This window comes from Aethalodelphis obliquidens, unplaced genomic scaffold (genome assembly GCF_003676395.1).
Source record: "Aethalodelphis obliquidens isolate GAN/ISIS:26980383/991018 unplaced genomic scaffold, ASM367639v1 scaffold31, whole genome shotgun sequence".
Lineage (NCBI taxonomy): Eukaryota > Metazoa > Chordata > Mammalia > Artiodactyla > Delphinidae > Aethalodelphis > Aethalodelphis obliquidens.
This window is the reverse complement of record NW_020837975.1, coordinates 10176806-10195466: the sequence shown is the minus strand read 5'-3', so window position 1 is coordinate 10195466 and position 18661 is coordinate 10176806. Positions and strand designations below refer to the sequence as shown.

Below are 18661 nucleotides of genomic sequence, written 5' to 3'. Positions count from 1 at the left end.
TTCCCTGAAGTTTTATTCTGCTTACTGAACCATATCTGTATCCTTTGAGATATTTTTCTTTTCTATTTGCGTTTGGTCTCTATCTTTAATGTTAGAGTCTTTGGTGGTCTTTGGTTGTTTACCATTAAGCGTTAGGCACTGAGAAAGCAGGCAGAAAGCTTTTTGAGCGTGGGTGGGTTTGTGGACTTCATTCAGGGTTATCAGACAGGGCTTAGGCGTTTCATTGGGAGAGAGACTTCTGCCCACTCATTCAGATCCAGCACACCGGCCACCTTAGCTTCCTTCTCATGGAAATGCGCTTCAGATCTGCACGGCCATTTCATCCATTGTGTAGGTCTTAGCTCAGTTGTTACTTTACCGCAGAACTTCCTTAAATACATTATCTAAAGAGGCGTGACCCTCTCAGTTTACTTACATTGCTTTATTTTTCTCCATAGCCCTTCTTTAACTCTGATATATTTGTTTCTTTTATTTGTCTCTCTCTCCCACTATAAGGTAAGCTACTTGAGGGCAGAGTCTAAAATAGGGCCTTCTTCATTAAGCACTTGATAAATATTTACAGCAGGAAGAATGAAGGGACAGAGAGGAGGAAGGTAGATCAGTATCTCTAGGTCTTTCCTCTTGGGCTGCTCCGAGTCTCAGAGGGATCCTCCAGTCCCCTGCCTGGGGGTTAAGCCTGGATGACGGTGGCCTGAAAGCCGAGGGAGGGAAGGGGGCTGGAAGTCTTGCCATCTGGGATATTCACTTCCGTGTATTCCTCGCTCTCAGCCCCTGCAGGGTCCCACCCTCTGCTGTGCATGGTGTCCCAGAGTCTAGACCCTCTCTGTTCAAAGACTCCAGAGTGAAATCCCTGTCTCTGCCGAGGTGGAAAAGGGCTCATCCCCGCTGTGCAGGAAGAAGGAGAGGGGGGTTGAGGAGTCCATCTGCTCCTTTTACCTGTTTTCAGCCAGCCCCCTGCCTGCCCCCCACCTTCAGAAGTAGCTGGTGACTCAAGAGTCTGCAGTGTGAATTCGCTTGCTTCCTGTGTGTTTCTCTCTGAGGTGCTGGCAGAGAAAGATGGTGACATCTCCTCATGCTTTCTTTGTGCTTGTTTTGTGTTTGTGTGTGTGTATTGTAGCACATATATTTGATATGAAACATACATTAAATTTTCTTACTGCCCTTTTAGTGGAGGGAGCAAAGCTTAACCCATGTGTTCAGTTTGCTATGTTTAACTGCCAGTCTGGCCCTGGCCAGACACTCCTGGCCATCTCCCTGGTGTCCACCACGTGTGCTGCAGAAAAAGTCTGACATTTGCTTTCCCTTTATAGTGTAGGCAGCAAAGTCACGTAATGTTTCAGAGCTGAAAAGACCTTGCCATGGGATCTGCAGGATCCCCAGAGAAGGCGGCTTAGGATGGGAAGCCCTTCTCAGCTGAGCCCTTAGGGCCTGTGTGGTGCTCTCATCACCCAGAGCCACTCTCACAAGCCCTGTACTCACAGAGGGCAGCCGCACCCTCCTCCCCAGCCAGGCAGCTCTCCTGTCCTCTGCTTGCTTCGGACAAAGACTCTGCTGTCCTGGGACCTGGCGACCCCCGCCCCCCCACCGGCAAACCCCCAGCCCCACCGAGGGACTGACTCCACCTTTGCCCTGACATAAACACAGACACCATTTTAATCCCTTTCTTCTCTTTCTTCCTTTTTATTTATTTTAAGAAGTGTTTAAAATGCAGAAAAGAATGAAAAGTATTACAACATTCACTCGCATACTCATCCCCAGAATTGACTGTAGTTAATATTTTTCACATACACTTTGTCTTTTTATTTTAATCAAAGAAATAAAACATTCCAGTTGGTGTTGAAGTATCCTTTGTTCCCCATCAGCAAACCCCAGTCCTCACCCTCTCCTGAGAGACAACCACTATCATGAATTCAGCATATCTCCTCCCAGAATAGTAAAAAAAAAAAACTTTTACAAGCATGTATGTTTTCATGAGTAGCATGTTCACAGCGATTGTGAAGCACTCTGTAAACCACATGGTGGTCTGCAGGCCGAAGAGGCTTTTAGAAGGACAGTTCTTGGCCCACTTTTTCACTCTCCTTATAAACAGACCACCTACCATATTTCAGCTGCAGCCCTAGGATTTTATATGCATTACAGTATTTAATCCTCATTCCTCAAGCAGTAGCTTTAGATTGTTTTAAATCACTTGTTTTTCTGGCTTGTTTAATTACTACTATGGCAACAACAACATTTTTTCCTTCCATTTTTAAACTTCATATACATAGTATTTCAGCCTCATTATGGGTTAAATTGAGTTTTTTGGGTGGGCCGGGTAACTCAATCAAAATGTATAGCTTTATTTCTCTGAAAAAATTGCTTCCAAGCTTCAAATAGCCAATTACCAGGGAAGTTTGGGAACACTACCAGTCTATGAGTTGGGACCACAGTACTGTTTGCATTGTTCTCTGACTAGTTCATGGAAGGATAGCTTATGTCCCCAGAGAGATCCTAAGCTTCTTTAGGGCAAGCACTACATCTTGCATGTTTCCCATAACACCCAGCAGGTACCAACCTCAAGAACGTATTCAACAAATGCGTGTTTAATTCCTTCAAAGCCCAGCTACCTTGTCTGCCTCCAGGAAATGGGTGCTGATGGGAGGGTGGTGGGAACCTCTGCAGCAGTCACTAAATCATACGCTATCAAACTCAGTGACTCACAGATGGGGCCCAGGGAAACAGTGGGTCTCGTCCAGGTTCACATGGCTGGCTGGTAATTACAGTAGCAATAACAATATCAGCTATTTTTCTTAGAGCCTAGTGTATGCCAGCACTGTTCTAGGTGGTTTACATTTGTTAATGCATTTAATCTTCACACAGCAAAAAATTTAGATAGGTATTTTTATTATCCTCATTTTACAGAGAGGAGAGTAAAGCCCAGAAAGGTTAAGCAGCTTGCCTAAGGTCACAGAGCTGGTAAAAATTCAAACCCAGGAGCCTGGCTCCAGAGCCCATGCTGTCAACCACTTTGCCATCCTACCTCTAGTTCATGAAAGGCCATGAATAAAACCTGCTGTCTTGACTGTCCCCCAGTGATCCTCTCAACTGGAAATATTCTACGTAATAATACAGTGCTGGCATTTTCACTTGCTTCATGTCACACGATCTGTGTTAAAGCCTTGGGTGATAGGCAAGATAGGTACTTTTTCTAATGCTTTCATATACATTCTACCAAACTCAAGCAATACAGAAAAGTACAAAAGTACAATTAATGTCTCTTGAAATTCTTCCATCCAAACATTTTGGCAAACATTCTTGTAGACATCCCTCTTTGAATGTGTGTGTGTATAGGTATTTACAGTTTAACATAATCAGGACCTCATTCTAGATGCATTTTTGTAACCAAGGGAGTGGTATTATTTCTGTCAGCATTGGACAAATGAAGAAACTACAGCTCAGGAAGCGGGCATGATCTGTCAGCTGGAGAGATGGCAAGTGCTGGAGTTGGGACTTCAGTCCCGTGTGGGTTTTCCCGTTTGGGGTAGGTGCTCAGAGCAAAGACCCGCACGTACTTTTTGACACCCATTGTTCCTGTTCAGACACGTCCTCCTGGCACCCAGTCTTGGCTCTGAACTGAGTGGTGCTACACCCCTGTTGTTCTGTTGTCTTCCTGGGAGTGTTGCCTACTAAAGAGATTCCGAGTCCTGGGCGAGTAGGAATATTTATACAGCTCTCCGTAAGCTCAATGAAAATGGCAGTCAAGCTTTTGTGTAGACTAAGTGGTGGTGATGGGTCCTGGCCCCGTGAAGCGTGAACCCTCCCCAAGGTTGCACCCTGATTACAAATGCGGCTCCGATGTGACAATGTCCTGATGCCACCTTATCCTTTCCCCACTGGGCAGCACTGAAAGTTGTTTTGAAAAAGTTCAGGGGAAGTGGAATCTGATATTTTGGAGGGAGAGATGCTCATTATCTCATCCTCACCAGCTTCCCTTCCTACTCGTATTTTGGTCTTGGGGTTGTTATCCAGTTTGCTGAAAATGAAATCATCTGTTCAACTCTCGGACTGTGTTAGTGAAAATGAACTCTAATGTGATTAGATATTAATGCAGGGTAATGGAGGATTGGTATTAAATTGAAGCCTTCTGATCTTATTACTCCACAAATGCTCCCTCCTTCTCAGGCTGCTGCCCCACCAGCCCTGCTTCCCCCAGCAGAGGTGGGGGCCGGTGGTGCCAGCCCAGGCCCGCCACGGAGGCTGGGGCAGGAGATGGGAGCCGAGGGGGCCATGGTGAGGAAAGGGAGACTGGGGTTCAGGCCCGGCTCTGCCCAGGATGACTCACGGTGGACCCTCACTTCCTTCAGGGCCTTGGCCTCCACTCCACACTGCGGAGGGAGGAGGGGTCTTCCACAGAGGGAATGATTAGGGGCCTGTCTGCACTCTCAGAGCCCTGAGCATGTTGTCGAGTACCATGAGCTTACGAGAGTCAAGTTATACCTTCATGTCCAGAAGCGCCGGGCGATTTTTTGGATTAGCATAGGACTAGAAATCTAAGAAGAAAAGTCTTCACGCTGTCTGCTTCACTCCCGCCCCCTTCTCTGCCCCAGTCCTTTTTGTGAAACTGGCTGAACCTAATAGTTGTCGCGGGCTGAGGCCCCTTGCCCTAGTTCTGTTTCCCTTTCGTGGAGGGGTGGTCTGAGAAGCAGGTGGACCAGCTTTGGTGTGTGCAGCCTGTTGCGTTAGCAGCAGGGATGGGACTGATGCCCTCGCAGTGTGGACCCCAGCTTCCCCTGACCTGCTGGAGGAAGGATGCAGATCTGTGCTCAGTTACCCTGCTTAGCTCAGAAGTGATCCCGAGGCCTGTGGGAGCGAGCCCAGGCCCAGAGTGGAAGCCCCACAGGGCCTTCCTCATAGGCCCACCGGCTTTCCAAGCGAGCTGCATGGGTCTGGGAGCAGAACACTGAGAAAATGGGCCAGGAGTGCAGGCCGTGGGGATGGTCGGATGGCATCACCTTCGTGTATGAATAACAGCCTTTTTACAAAGAGTGATTTTTCTTATGCTGTTCCAGAAACATGCTTCTGGAGGCACAGACTTTGCACACAGGATGGTAACGACTTTTTAATGACCTTAAGGGGCCTGGTGTCCAGGCAGCAGTGAATCAGTCTCAGTGGGAAGCTCACAGGGAGAGAGAAGATGGAACACCTGAAAGCAAAGGGGGAAAAACAAACCGCAGATACATGTGTTTTCTTCAGTAGCATTACTTGGTAATTAGACAATTACAGGAAACAGCTTCCCAGCAGCTGGCGCTTCCACTGTGTGGACGGAGGAGGGATGCAGCAACTGTGAACTCCTCACATTTCTTATGAAAGTATTACTGGCGTTTGCAGCTGTAGATGCTGAGCTCCCCGCGTGTTCTGATGAACGGGGCGGTAAACCGGGAGCAGACTGCCTCCTCTCAGGGGCGGCTTGGGGCCCGCGCGGCTGGGCTTTAAATGAACTGGCCCAGCCCCTGCTGATCCTTGAGGAATGGCTTTTAAAATAGTGGGGCTGCTTTTGAGCCCACCCGGAGACTGGCTGGTCCAGAGAATAAACTGTTTGGGGGGCACATTTGGAAGTGGGGAAAGGAGGGCTGGAGGGAGGCCTATGGAGAAACTGCCTCTTCTTCCCCAGGTGCCACCACTCGCAGGGGCTGGGGTGAGGGGTTCAGACAGGAGCCTGGGGCTCACACTGCAGCGAGTGCCGCCCAGCCCCGTCCTCCCCTTGCCCTGCCTCAGCTCCTCCTCCCAGGGCTCCCCAGCGAAGTCACTGCGCCCACCTGGACGCATCCATTCAGCCCACAGCCCTCTGAGGGCAGCCCCATCATGGCCCTGTTACTTCATGAACTCCATCAGCCTTGGTCACTCCTCTGTTCGGCCACACTCTTGTCACTACGTGCACGCAGTCTGCCCTTCACGCTTATGTCGAGCTTTATGAGAATCCCGTCGCCTTCGCAGAAGGGCAGGGCGCCTTCTTTGATGAGATTGTAGGGAACACCGTGTGCTCCTGCCCGTCTCCCCACAGTGGGTGGAGCCCTGTCCCTGCCCCGCTACGGCGCAGGAGGCCCTCCCCGTCCACGTACTGGGCTCTGCTGGCCCCGTTCTGTCAGCAGGGTCAACTGGGTGGTCTAACCAGGCAATGCTTGTGCTTCTCCTCACAGGTCCTGGCAATCAGTAACTTTTGAAAGACGGCCGGCCTCCTTCATTCGAATCGTTGGAACACACAACACAGCAAATGAGGTAAGGCTCCCCTTTCCTGAAAGACACGGTGATATTTCCTGGTGTACAGGTAAATGCCACATCCTGAGTTAAGTGGAGCTGTTTGTTCTACCCGCTACTGTCCTGTTGTTCAGCTTGGGACAGGAGAAAGTCCTGCTCTTGCATGATGGGGACATCGTTACCATTTCTGGGTAGCTCTTCACCAGCGAATGGAAGCCTGCTCCTGCGGCTTTGCTTCCGCCTACCAGCCACTCTGCAGAGACCTGGAGAGGTCAAACGCCCTGTCCTCAGAGTCCTCCGCCCTCCCAGACGTCAGCTGTCTCAGTGGGCCCTGGGCCCTCTGAGCATGGTGTGCAAGGAGCCCCAGCCCCGCAGGGCAGCTGAGGCGCACAGTTGCTGGTTTCTTCTGTCCGGCCCCCCGGTCCTGTGCCAGCCTGCACATAAGTGTTCTTGGGTGAGCCTCTTCCTCCCTGGCCTGTTCCTCACCTAGGCCCGGGCCTGGATCCCGGGGCAGCAGCCATTCTGTTGGGCTGCACTGTTTGTGGATGTTCCGTCACCTTTGGATCTCACGAGGGAAGAGTGGGCAGGTTATTCTCCCCACTTTGGGCTCCTGCGGTCAGGGCAGCAGGCAGGTGAGGTTCCTGGGCCTCACACATGCTGTTTTTCTCTGGAGAAGTGCACTGGGTTCCTCCAGATCGGAGAGGAGAGGACAGTGCCCGCAGTGAGTCGAGAGCGTGAGGGGAGGGCGCTTTGCGTGCTTGCACCAGGACCGCGAGCGCAGCCCAGGGCCGCGCCAGGCATGCCGGGACTGCCCCCCTCGGCAGCGTGGATCCCCGCTGGGCTCACAGAGGCACCTCAGGGTCCACTCACACCGTTTAAGGTGGGAAGGACATCTGTTTCCATTTTGAGCGCAAAGTAATCCATCTGTAAGTTAATTATTACTTAGCCTTTCTGTTTCTCAGGTGGGCATAGAGCAAGCGCAGGTGCTGGTGGGTTGGAGTCCGGCAGGGGCTCATCAAGCTGGTGCTTTTATAGCCAGATGTGCTTAGCGTGCACCCCTGAAGACCTGACGGCTGGCTAAAGACCGCAGTCATAAGGAACAGTAAGGTTGAAACTCGAGGTAGTAAACGCAAGGCATAAAAGTAGTAACCGTCCTGCAATTTCATCTTAACGTGAACTTTCTCAGATCTGTACAGGACCGGCTTCCTGGGTGTGTGACCAGGGCCGTGGCGTGGGGCTCCGTATCCAGAAGGGGGCTCAGAGCTTAGGGTTTAATGCTCTCTAGCACCCTCTTGATAGTCGTGGCAATTTTACCTTTGAATTTTCTTTTATATGGGAAGCCCCCGTGGGACAGTGGAGCGCCCACCAGGGCTCCAAGCCTCGGCTGACCTGCAGGCCAGCCCTGCCCCTCCTCACCTTCCTGGGACAGGTTCTCAGCCACCCACCCCCTGACCCCTGGAGCATGGACTTGCCCAGCCTCCCCCTCCTCAGCCTGCCCTGTGGCCACTGCCACCTGCCACTCCCAGTGGGGGCCTCGCACGCTTGTTGGGAGAGTCAGGATCTAGTGTGAGTCTCACGTGCGAGTTCCAGGATAAGGGCCCAGGGTGCCGTGAGCGCCTGCCCTGACCTAAGGCTCTCCCCCAAGCCTGAGCCCGAGCGAGCGCAGCATCAAAAAGCAAATGAAAACCCCAGGACACGTCAGGAGAGACACTGTGGGAGCAAAGGAGAAGCTTTTTTCCTGCCTTTTTGAACAAGAGGCTCTGCATTTTCATTCTGCACTGAGCCCCACACATCACGCAGCTGGCCCTGGATTCATGCATTATGTTTGTCAACTCAGGATTCTCCAGGGCACATCAAGTGCTTCTGGTACTTCAAAAAGTATTTGCAGAAGTGCAAATATTGTGATAATTTATATTCATTTTGCCTTTTTATTTATTTAGAATAAAAATGATACACGCCCACAATGTGTTTCTTGCAGAGAAGAGCTTATAAACAGAAGCCTGAAACTTTTTCTTACCTCTTCATTTCAAAACGAACCTGAAAATTACAAAAGTAAAGCAACTGATTTTTTTTAAAGCATAAAATTAAAGAATTCTAAACATCAGGTCATAAAAACACTTTTTTCTTTTTTTTTGATGATGGAACAAAAGTAAATTTGAATCTGCATTTTAATGTATATTTGAGCCCCAAACCAAACATCATAGTTGCTAAATTTTGCCAATAAATCTCGATTTTTCTTACCACTTAAATTAATTATGTGTATATTATGTGTGTATTACTTACTAAATTGGAAAACAATTTGAATTTATCTTTACATAATAGTATATGAAGCTAAAATTAAATATTTTTATTTGCAGTCACTTGTTTCTTATATAATGCATTAAAAAAAAGACAGATTTTTTTCTTTAATTCCTAAATGGACTCTGTAATTATCATTTACAACAGAAGGAATTCTTAAGTCAGAGAAGGCTGAGAAGCACTGGAGCAAGTCTGGTCAGAGTCTTTTTCCAGCCCTCAGCCCCAAGCCCATCACCTCAGAGACCAGATGAAAAATAACTTCCCCTTACAGAACTCTAAAGCTGGAGTGCAAGATCCCCTCTCCCTGATGAGTTTACAAAAATATCTGTGCAGGGAGCCCCAGCTGCTTTGGACCTGCCAGTTTGCATGGGTTGACTTAGGTCACTAATTAATGGGTGACCCGTCGTATCTGGCTGAAGAGCAACTTGCTCAGCTGCCGTATTGAGTGGGTTATCGCTCAAGAAAAAAAGCCTCCGTGTAGTGTTGCCAACCTGGGAACATCTCAAATCATAAAATAAACAGTGACCAGGATCATAAGGCAAGATCCATAAACTGTCATTCTCAGAACAAACAAGGCACAAGCGTTGAATTTCACAGAGCACCAAGGATGTAGTGAGCCCTCAAAGAGGACGTTCTTTACTGCAGCACACTGGCTTCTGGGCGTCATATCCCCGTTCTTGGAGAAGGGCAAGGATGTGGGGCAAAGGTCAGAGGTGTGAGGGAAGGAGGGTGACTGGGGTCGGTCGGGCAGGGCTCCTGGGGAGGCCAGGCCTGGGAACTGTGATGGCGCCGACAGCCGGGGAAGGCAGGTGGGGGTCCAGGACAGCCCTGGTCCCGAGTCCCATGGAGCCAGAACCGAGTCATGAGAAGACAGCGGTCAGGGAGCCTCTTCCTCAGAGTGGAGCGGAGGCAGGGGTTCCTCAGTCTGGCCCTGCTTGTTTGCTGAGTGACATCAGTGGCCTTGGTTTAGTCAGAGCCAGGACCTCTTTCCCTTTAGATGCCAAATGTTACCAGCCCAAAGACTGTGTGCGAATTTCAAGAAGCATAGATGGAATTGGTTTCTAGCATGGGAAGGTTAGATGGTCTTTGTGGATAGTGGAAAGAGAAATGTGCCACGTCTCCCAGGTAAGACTGGTTTCTGCAGGCACTGCCCCGCCCGGAGAGGGGGGTCCGCGCAGGGCACGGTGGGGAAGCGCAGCTTGGAGCTCCTGAGAGTTGAGAGCGTTCAGCAGAGATGGGCGGCTGTTCGGGCAGCAGGTGGAAAGTGGCCTGTGTATGTGGCCAGAGCTGCCGGCGGCTCAGGAACTGCCCCCACCTCCAGACATCCCAGCTGCTACCAGGATAGCAGAGGTGTCCAGAGCTAAAACTGATGGGGAATTCTGGCCCGACGTGGGCGCGTGTCTGTCTTGCCGTAGCCGGCCAGGCCTTCCCGCGTCAGGCTCGGCATCTGTGCTGCACGCTGATCCCCACCCCGGATCAGGGCCAGCTCTCAGGTGACGCAGCCGAGGAGGGCTGCGGACGTTCCGATTTCTTGATCACCTGTTTGGGCACGCTTCTGGTTTCCTCAGCATTTCATCCCTGTCCTCTGGGAAGTGCGTGTCTGCTCCTGGCATCTGTCTCTCGTTTTCCTTTGTGAGCACCACAGCGATGAATTCATTTAATTTTTTAGCTACGTTTACGACTTCTGTCAATAAATTCCCCTAATGTTTACCTCCCCAAGACTCCACCACTTGCTTCAGTGACCTCCTGCGCCTTGTGTACTCAGCATTTCCTTGTCATTTATCTTAACTTCTTAGAACATTCTCCTTTCATTGCTTGCCAGCGAGTTTGTCATCCTGCTCCTCCTCTCTGCTCTGTAATCCTCCCTGCGGCGTGCTTCTCACGTTTCTCTGCTCTGCCCTTGGATACCATCTTCCCTCTGCGCCCTTTCGCAGGCTTCTTTCCTCTGTCTTCCTCTCACGCTTAGCACTAGATGGCAGGCACGTGTCAGTTTGTCTTTCAGCGAGTGCCCCCTCCGTCCTGCTCTCCTTCAGTTGTTTTCATTCCTCCGAATCTTCCCAGTGCCTGTAGCCAAAAAGGTCTCCTTGGCTGTTTCCTCCATCACTTTCTCTTGGTCTCAGTCACCAGTGCAACCGCGAGGTCATTCCAGCCCACCTGCCTCAACTGCTACTTGACTCCGAGCTACTCGAGAGGAGGCATTGCTTCCCTTTCTAAGGCTCTCCTGTCTGAAGGACGTTGGACGTGGCCTTGTCAATAGGACCACCTTCAGGTCCTGGTGGATCTGAAGTTTCCACTCGTGCCGTGCAGCGGCCGTGCTAGTTCTGATGCAGCTCCTCTCACACACCCTTCATTTTCATTTCACTAGTTACCACAGCAAAGCCGCAAAGGCACACTGCTTTGTCCTTAAGGAGGTCAGGCTGGGTCCAAATGAGGTCTGTCTGTGGACCTGTGACAATCCGTCAGTCTATTAAAAGAAATACAAGTTACGCCTGTTTCTTCTTATGGCTTTGATGAAACCTGGGTTGGAGAGCAGGTTCTGGAGTGATTTTTTTAGGAGGCAGAGACCTCAGGGGCACAAGCAGCCCCGGGGGTTAGAAAGGACTTGTAGGAAAAGCTAACTTTCTGCACTATGGAAAGACCCGCGGGAAAGCTTTTGCCTAGTCAGTAACAGAGAGTGAGGATGGGGTCGGCAGTCTGTCGGCAGCTCTCAGGTCTCCATTTACGTATTGAATTTATGTAGCTGTGGAGACAGGCTATGTGGTATTTGTCTTATATCCTAACCTTAGCCTGGACCTGGCGCATGTGAGCAGAGAGTACCTGCTGCCTGAGTGAGCAGATGAATCATTCGGTCTGTCCGTCCGTCTCTCCCTCTCCCCATCAGGCAGCCAAATAAAGGGAAAGATTTAGTGAAACAACTTCTCCTCCCCGCGATCCACGGGGATGAACATTACAGCATGTTGAAGGACAGAAGCCAGTACAGAAGAATCCGTGTAGTAGGATTATGTTCATACAAACGTCAAAAACAGGCAAAACTAAGCTGTAACATCTGAGGATGTGTACACAGAAAAGAAATGATTATTATTAAAGCCAGACTGTGGGTCTCCAGCAGGGAGGCTTAGATCAGGAAGGGACCACAGGGCGCCAGCGATTCTTCTGGTTCTTGACCTGCGTGTGGTTTACACGGCTGGCGTTGACTATATAGTTATTCAGCAAGCTGTACATTTGTATTTCATGCACCTTTTAGTGCACGGTTTTCACAATAAAAAATGTTCTGGTTTAAGCAAAAGGGATAAATTGACGAGGAAACCAAAGCTGAGCGATGTTCAGTGACTCGCACACAGTCATGCCTGGTGAGTGGCAGAGCCAGGGTTTGAATCCAGGCAGTTGGCACTTAACATCCAGGCTGCTCTGTCTCCCCAAAAGGCATAACAAATGGTAAAGCTTCAGAAATGAGCCCAGCTCTGCCCGGGCCAGGTCGTCAAGTCAGGCGCTGGGGAGCAGACGGTCCCTGCGGGCAGGCTTCGTGCACCCGCCGGGCTGGAACCAGGAGAGAAACCCAGGCAGGGCCCTTCCCTGGGGGGCGTTGCAGCTTCAGCGCCTGACAGAAGTCAACCCACGAGAAGACGCCTTCACCTGGAGTGGGGGTGGGGGGATGCTGCGAGGAGCAGCGCTGGTGGAGGCCGAGTGATGGAGTGAGCGGAGCAGTGGCGGCTGACGGGGGTGGTCCTGAGGAGGGGTTTTGGCATCTGAAAAGTGGATCAGGTCATCCTGACGGGCAGACAGGGATGAGGCTGTGCCGTGGCGGGCTTGGGAGGGCGGGGAGTGCAGATCCCTCCGTGAGCTCCAGGGAGCTTGCCGCTGGAGGGTCTGCACCGCTGGCACGAGCAGGATGGAGAGTCTGTAAGTGGCTGCTTGAGCTGCCCTCCAGGACCACTCAGCGCCGAGCCTGGAGTGAGGCAGAATTTATTTACAGGCACTGTCAGGCCGGTGAGTGGCTCTGGGCTCCCTGTGCCATCCTTGTTCCCATAGCAACATGTACCTCTAGTGAAGAAAAAACAAAAAGAAGGAAACAGACTCTGCTTAAAAAAAAAAAAAGCTCCTTCCTGGCCCCGTGACAGTTATTTCCCAGGCCCCACCCCCCCCAGGTCCGGTCACTCCCTGTCTGAGTCCCCAAGGATTCCCTCCCCGGCAGTATCCTCCAGAGGATGTCGTCTGAGACACAGCCATAATGCACAGGGTGGGGAGGTAGGGAGTGAGCTGAGGAGGAGAGAGAAGTGGGTGGAAGGAAGGGAGGGGCCTTGTCCAGTGTGGACCAGGAGACCTTGGCACTGGTGCCAGCCTCATGCCCAACCAGCTGTGTGACCCCCAGCAAGTCACTTCACCTCCCTGGCTCTCAGGACACTTGTCTTTAAAATAAGGAGAGTAAACTGGATCTTAAAGGTTCCTTCCCAGTGAGACAGAAAAAAAGCAGAAAAATATTTAATTTATAGCACAATTATAAAAAGGCGTATTTTATAGGCATCTTTATACTTAAATGTCTATTAGGAAAGATTTTATTGGAAAAAGAGAGGGAAAGTGACACAACAGGGAGCACATCTTTGTTCCAGACACTCCACAAGCCTTATGCCTGTTGTAGTAGAGCAGCAGTAATTCTGCACCAAACAACCAGCCTGGGAGGAGGTGCACACAGCACCTGAGCAGGTGAGGCCTGGGGGCTGCCGGGCAGCAGGATGGACAGAGACGCCAGCTGGTGAGGATGATGTCCAGCCATGTCCTGCTGCAGAGCCAGCGGTGAGCCAGGCCTGCAGTCTCCCTGCAGCTGGAAGCCTTCGAGACAAAGCAGACACGTCACCTGGATGAAGTGAAAAGCTGTCCAGGGCAGTGGGGCCGCCCGCGCGGCCTTGCGGGGAGAGCAGGAGCCCTGGTAAGGCCGTGTCTCCCGGCTCTACCTGGGAACTAGAATATTTCTCCTTTTTTGCTTTAGTTTTTCAAAAATAAAAAGATACCTCTACCGCTCTAGGGCCAAATTAATTAAGACAAGAGGGTGAATCGCTCCCTGGAACTCGAGTGTGCACTCAGCACTCATAAAAATCCGTGGTCGGGAGTTCTGGGACTGCCTGGGGTGCTGTGTTTTCTTTCTTTTTTTTTTCCTTTGGCCGTATGGCATGTGGGATCTTATGATCTTAGTTCCCCAGCCAGGGACTGAACCTGTGCTCCCTGTAGTGGAAGCACGGAGTCTTAACCATTGGACCACCAGGGAAGTCCCTGTGATATGTTTTGGAAAGGCTGTTTTCCAGAAACTTCCAAGCAGTGGAGTTCCAGTTATTTGTGAGTGCCCTGGCCTATGTGAAGATGGGAAAGTGACATTGGAAAGTTAAAAAAACTGTTAACCGTATATAAGCAGTGTCACCAAGAAGCTTACTCCCATCCCTAATAGGCATGGGGTTATCCTGTCACCCCTAAGCAATGCTGAAACGTTGTTGCTCACAAACTGGAAGTGTCTCCCTATGAAATGGGTTCCTTAACTGAAAACCATGTTTTGGGCTGTACAGATGTACGTACATGAAACTTTGGTTTTAAATTGCAGTGTTTTGTTAGAAACACTTGGTCTTCACTTTTAAAGGAACAAAAATAAAAACATCTCTACAATCTAAAGATGGACTCATAACTTGTTCCTGAGATGAGTGTAAGAAGATGTAATTGTCATTGTCATCAGGCTCAGTTAATGTTTGCTGAGTGTGTGTGTGACGCTGCCACGCCACACATTGCGAAAGGAGAGAGGAGGTCTTCAGGGTGTATAATTCAGAAGCCACGTCTCTGTGTGTGACTTCTGGGTAGATATCATTGAGAGGTAGGTATCTATTTTATAAAGATGTAAATGTAAGTTGAAAGCTTGGCTCAAATCCTATTTGTATTGGTTGGCATGAAAGCAATCTGTGAAAATTACTCAGGAGAAACCAGAAAGGCAAGGTAGAGTCATTGATCAACATTTATTAAATTTTCCTGATTTCTGCTACAGTTCACACTGGACTCTTAGCCCAACTTGGGAAAATTAGCAGAGGCTTCTCTGCTTTTAAAAACCTTGAAGACACATTGAACAAAGTGCTCAGGGAATCCCTCTAATGAAAGGCGGCAAACAGTGGCTAGCCGAGGAATTTGCCTGTTCACCAAGAAGGAGCCAGCACGTTTGTGTACGTCCTTTCCAGGGTTCACCCCAGACTATCTCAGACACGTCAAGAATTACAGCTCCCAGAGAGGAAAGGCAAAGGGATAAGAAACAGCAGCTACAAAAAAGGACACACGGATGTGACTCAGGCTGTGTCGGATTCATACACACGACTACATTCCAATTTAACTGGCTCCTCTCGGAAGACAGATCCAGAAGCCACTGAAGTTGGTTCAGCGAAGGTACCCCTTCGTGAGCAGCAGTAATCAAACAGGCTAATGGGATACATGATTGCCGAGAAGGGAAGGGAAAATGATGCGGCGACTGCGGTAATGGTTTTGCATAAATCAGTAGTGTGGCTCTGCCCTGTATGCCTCATTCACTTTTGGTCATATCCTTTCCAAGGGGTATCGCAGTCTTGGGAAGGTTCGGAGGAAAGAAATTGAATCACACAAGCTTCTGAGCGAAGAGAAACTCAGGACCTGGCTGTTCCACCGAAAGGGAGGCCTGAGGTGCTCGGTGGGGAGAGGAGCTTAGGGGTGTGAGGGACAAGCGGCAGTTTCCACATGGCACCTGGTACCGCCCCTCGTGGCAGTGACGACTCCTCCAGGCAACAGCGACCTCCAGTGTCTGTGAAAAGAGCAGACGCATCCCAGCCTCTCTTCCCTTTGCACCTCTGCAGGGGTGGCAGGCATCTCGGGCCAGCCCCGACCATTTGGCCACCAGAGAAGGTGCCAGTTTCTCCAGGACAGGCTCACTTTCCACCCCTGCTCCCATGAACAGAGTCAGGACCGCCCACAGGCCCCCTCTCTGGATGCCCGTTTGCAACGGGTGCACATCCGAAGGGGCCTAGGGTCCTAAGGGAAGAACCCCAGCCTTGCACAAGATGATGATGGTGAGGTACAGACACCGTGATGTTCATCCTCGTCTGCAGTGGTCCAGGACCTGGCTGGGTGTTGGCTTCGCACTGTCGTCATGTTAGGTTCAAGGCCAGTGGGTTGGATTATCCACTGAGACAGCTGAGCTGGCACGTTGGTGTACCGAAGGCGAGAGCGAGGCCCCAAGCCTTTATCTGGAAGTCCTCCCTGTCCCTTCTGCCTGGAAGGCCACTCCCGCCCTGTCTTCAAGGCCTGGTTTTTGCACACCTTCCTCGCTGATCTTCCCTTCCAGGCGAAATTAATCTCTCACACTGTGTATTCCTTCTCACTTGCTATTATGTTGTCTGTGTGAGGAGGCATCCTGATATGGAGAGAGCACGGATTCTGGAGCTGCTCCACCCTGCGGTTGAGTCCCACTCACTACTGTGGGCTGAGGTCCATCTGGTGGAGGTCCTGACGGCAGGGACTGTGTGGTTTAGCCTTGGGCCAGTGTTTGTGCTCAGTGAGGTCACTGAAGGTTGAAAAACAAAAGCAGTGAAAGGAAGGCTCTGAGGATGAGTCCAGGTCCCCTGCTTGGCTGGGCCTGGAGGCCCCTCAGACCCCCGTGCTGTGCCCGCTGCAGCACCATAGTCCCCCAGCCTCCATCCTCCCGGAGGATCCTTAGAGGCTGTGAAGAATCCTTCCCTCTCCTGTGTCAGTCTTACCAAGCCTGTTATCAGGTTCTGTTATTTATCCTTTAAAAAGGATTCTTTCCTGTTTATCCCAAATTGCTGTGTTCTACCTCAGGGGATTTCAGGTTTAAGGGTTTGTTGTCATCTACCTTCTTTCCTCAGGCACTTGTATTATTTGTCACCATAAATGTATTCTTTTTGTAATATTTTTAACTCAAGAAATACTTAATTTTTTAAGACTCTCCTCTGTCCGGCGACCCTGGCTCCCTGCCCAGGTCCAGGCCGGGTCCTCGCCCAGTCCCCTGAGCCATGGCCTCTTGCCCCTGCCGCCCTGCTCCCCACCTCCCCCGTTCCCGCCTTTCTTTGTCATCACGCTGGCTGGGAGTCCACAGTGGTCACCCTCCTCCTGCACCAGGCCTCCCTCCTCTGACCAGTTCTGCTTCACTGCCTCACCTTCCCCGACTCAGCTCAGGTGGCACCCCCTGCTCCACTGGCTGACTGGGGGCCCCTCCTCTGCACCCTCATGGCTCCCTTGGTGGCCAGAGCCTGTCCACTCACGTGTCTCTATCCTTACTGGTTGGTGCACCCTTTGAGGGGGCCAGGCCTCACAGGAGGGGGTGCAGGAGGTGCCTTGTGTTTTGGAATGAATAAATGAATGAGTGAGTGAGTGAATTAAAGAATGCACTTGGACCTCCTGACCTCCAAACCCTCCTCACCGTGTCTGGCTCCTCTGGCCACGCCTACCGTGTGGTGTCACCTTGTCCTGCCCCCCAGCCTGAGCCTGGAACATGGAGGCGCCGGTCCTTTCCCAGCTTGCCACCCTTATCTGCTCGCTCTGTCCCCGCTGCACGCTCTACCTCCGCACCCATCGTTCCATCTGTAAAACACCCTTTTTCACTTGGAATCTTCACATGGTTTGTGACTTACAGAGTTAACTGTTTCCTGTGCGTTGCCTTTGACTTGGCAGAGCCCGCTTGGCTCTGGAGATGCTCAGTGAACCCGCATCAAAGTTAGTTGGTCCCTTAGTGACACCCTTGGGACTCGGGGGTCACAGCCTGAAGCGCAGCCCTGACAGCCCTGGTTCCTCACATCCGGCCGCGGAGGCTCGGCCAGGCTGCTGGCGGCTAGGGCTTCCCAGGGCTCCCAGAGGCTCCCAGCTTAGAGGGCAGAGCCTACGCTGAGCTCTGCAGGGTCAGGGAGAGGCGTGACTATGATTTCTCCAAGAAGGAGCATCCACAGGAGGACACCAAAACAGTACCGTTAGGTATGTCGGGAATAAGAGCCATTCGAGTTGCTATTTTAAAACAGGTTGGTTAAGTGGGCTAGAGACAGTGGTGCAGTTAAGTCACCCAAGTTAGAGGAATGGGAGTAACAGTGGGAACGGGGCAACAGCAGGGGTCCGGCTACCAGCAGTATTGAGTGCTCACTGTAGTCGCGTCCTCCAGGCTTTTTATGGGTACGGCGTGGAGCAGAAACCCACCCTGCCTCTCTGGACTGCGTCACCCATGGGGACCCTTCCTTAGGTGAGAGCCAGACGTTAGTTAGCGGCCAGCTACACTGAGATCTTTTTTGACTTTATTTTTCAATCCAGGGTTTTTATTGATTTGTTTATTCTTGTGCAAGGCCCTGAGTGGGAGAAAGGAGGGCCACGCCTCGGTCCTTGAGTCAGATGGGAACTGACAGGTCAGGACACAGGCAGGAGGAGGGGCTGGGCCTTGGGCCCTGGAGCCTCACAGGCTGGCCTAGAAATTAAGAGACCCAAAGGGAGGTTCGTGAGAGCACGAGGAGAGAAACCCATTCACTGGGAAAGGTAATGCGCAGCAGGACGGTGTTAAATCAGTTGAAGGATTAGTATCAGCCTAGGGCTCCGAGGAGCAGCCTCAGAGATGCTGACGGGGAGCGCGAGAGCGGGGTGACATAGCGACCGCGGGCGTGATGGGGCGGGGTAAGGAGGTCAGGTCAGAATGGGGACGGTGCCGCAAAGTGCATCGTTCAGAACAGGTGGAGGAGACACAGGCGCCGGGGACTAAAGATGACTGGGTGGTGTTGAGAAAGAGAAGGATGTTTGTTCGTTTACAAGGAGGTCTAGGGAGAGGATCCACTGAGAGTGCGGCGGGGGGTGTGCAGAAGCCAAGATGTGTTCTGGGGGGGTGTCTCCACGGCCCCACCCCGTGCTTGGAAAGACGGGTGCTCCTAAAGCAAGAGACCGTCAATAACCCACCAGAAGGTGGTCCTGTCACTTCAGAAGCTCAGAGAATGTGGAGCTGATGGAGAAGAGGTATTAATAGCTGCTACTTAGAAGAGGGTTTTCAAATTTACCCTGAGTAGCCCAGGTGAGAGCTGACGGCCCAGACAGGTTTTAAATCCCCAGAAAAGGCCCTCCCTATGGCTGTTGACAGGTAAGCACCTGCAGG

The 18661-nt window shown here is 51.2% G+C and overlaps 1 protein-coding gene across 4 annotated transcripts in view; it reads left to right on the top strand.

The window, feature by feature from the left end:
* Nucleotides 1-18661, top strand: part of BTBD9 (BTB domain containing 9) — a 411686-nt gene that overhangs the window by 385390 nt on the left and 7635 nt on the right. For all 4 annotated transcript variants that reach the window (XM_027127128.1, XM_027127127.1, XM_027127130.1 and 1 more), the window contains one exon: nt 6177-6255. In XM_027127128.1, coding sequence (XP_026982929.1) covers nt 6177-6255 — 79 coding nt within the window. The remainder of the gene's footprint in view (nt 1-6176; nt 6256-18661) is intronic.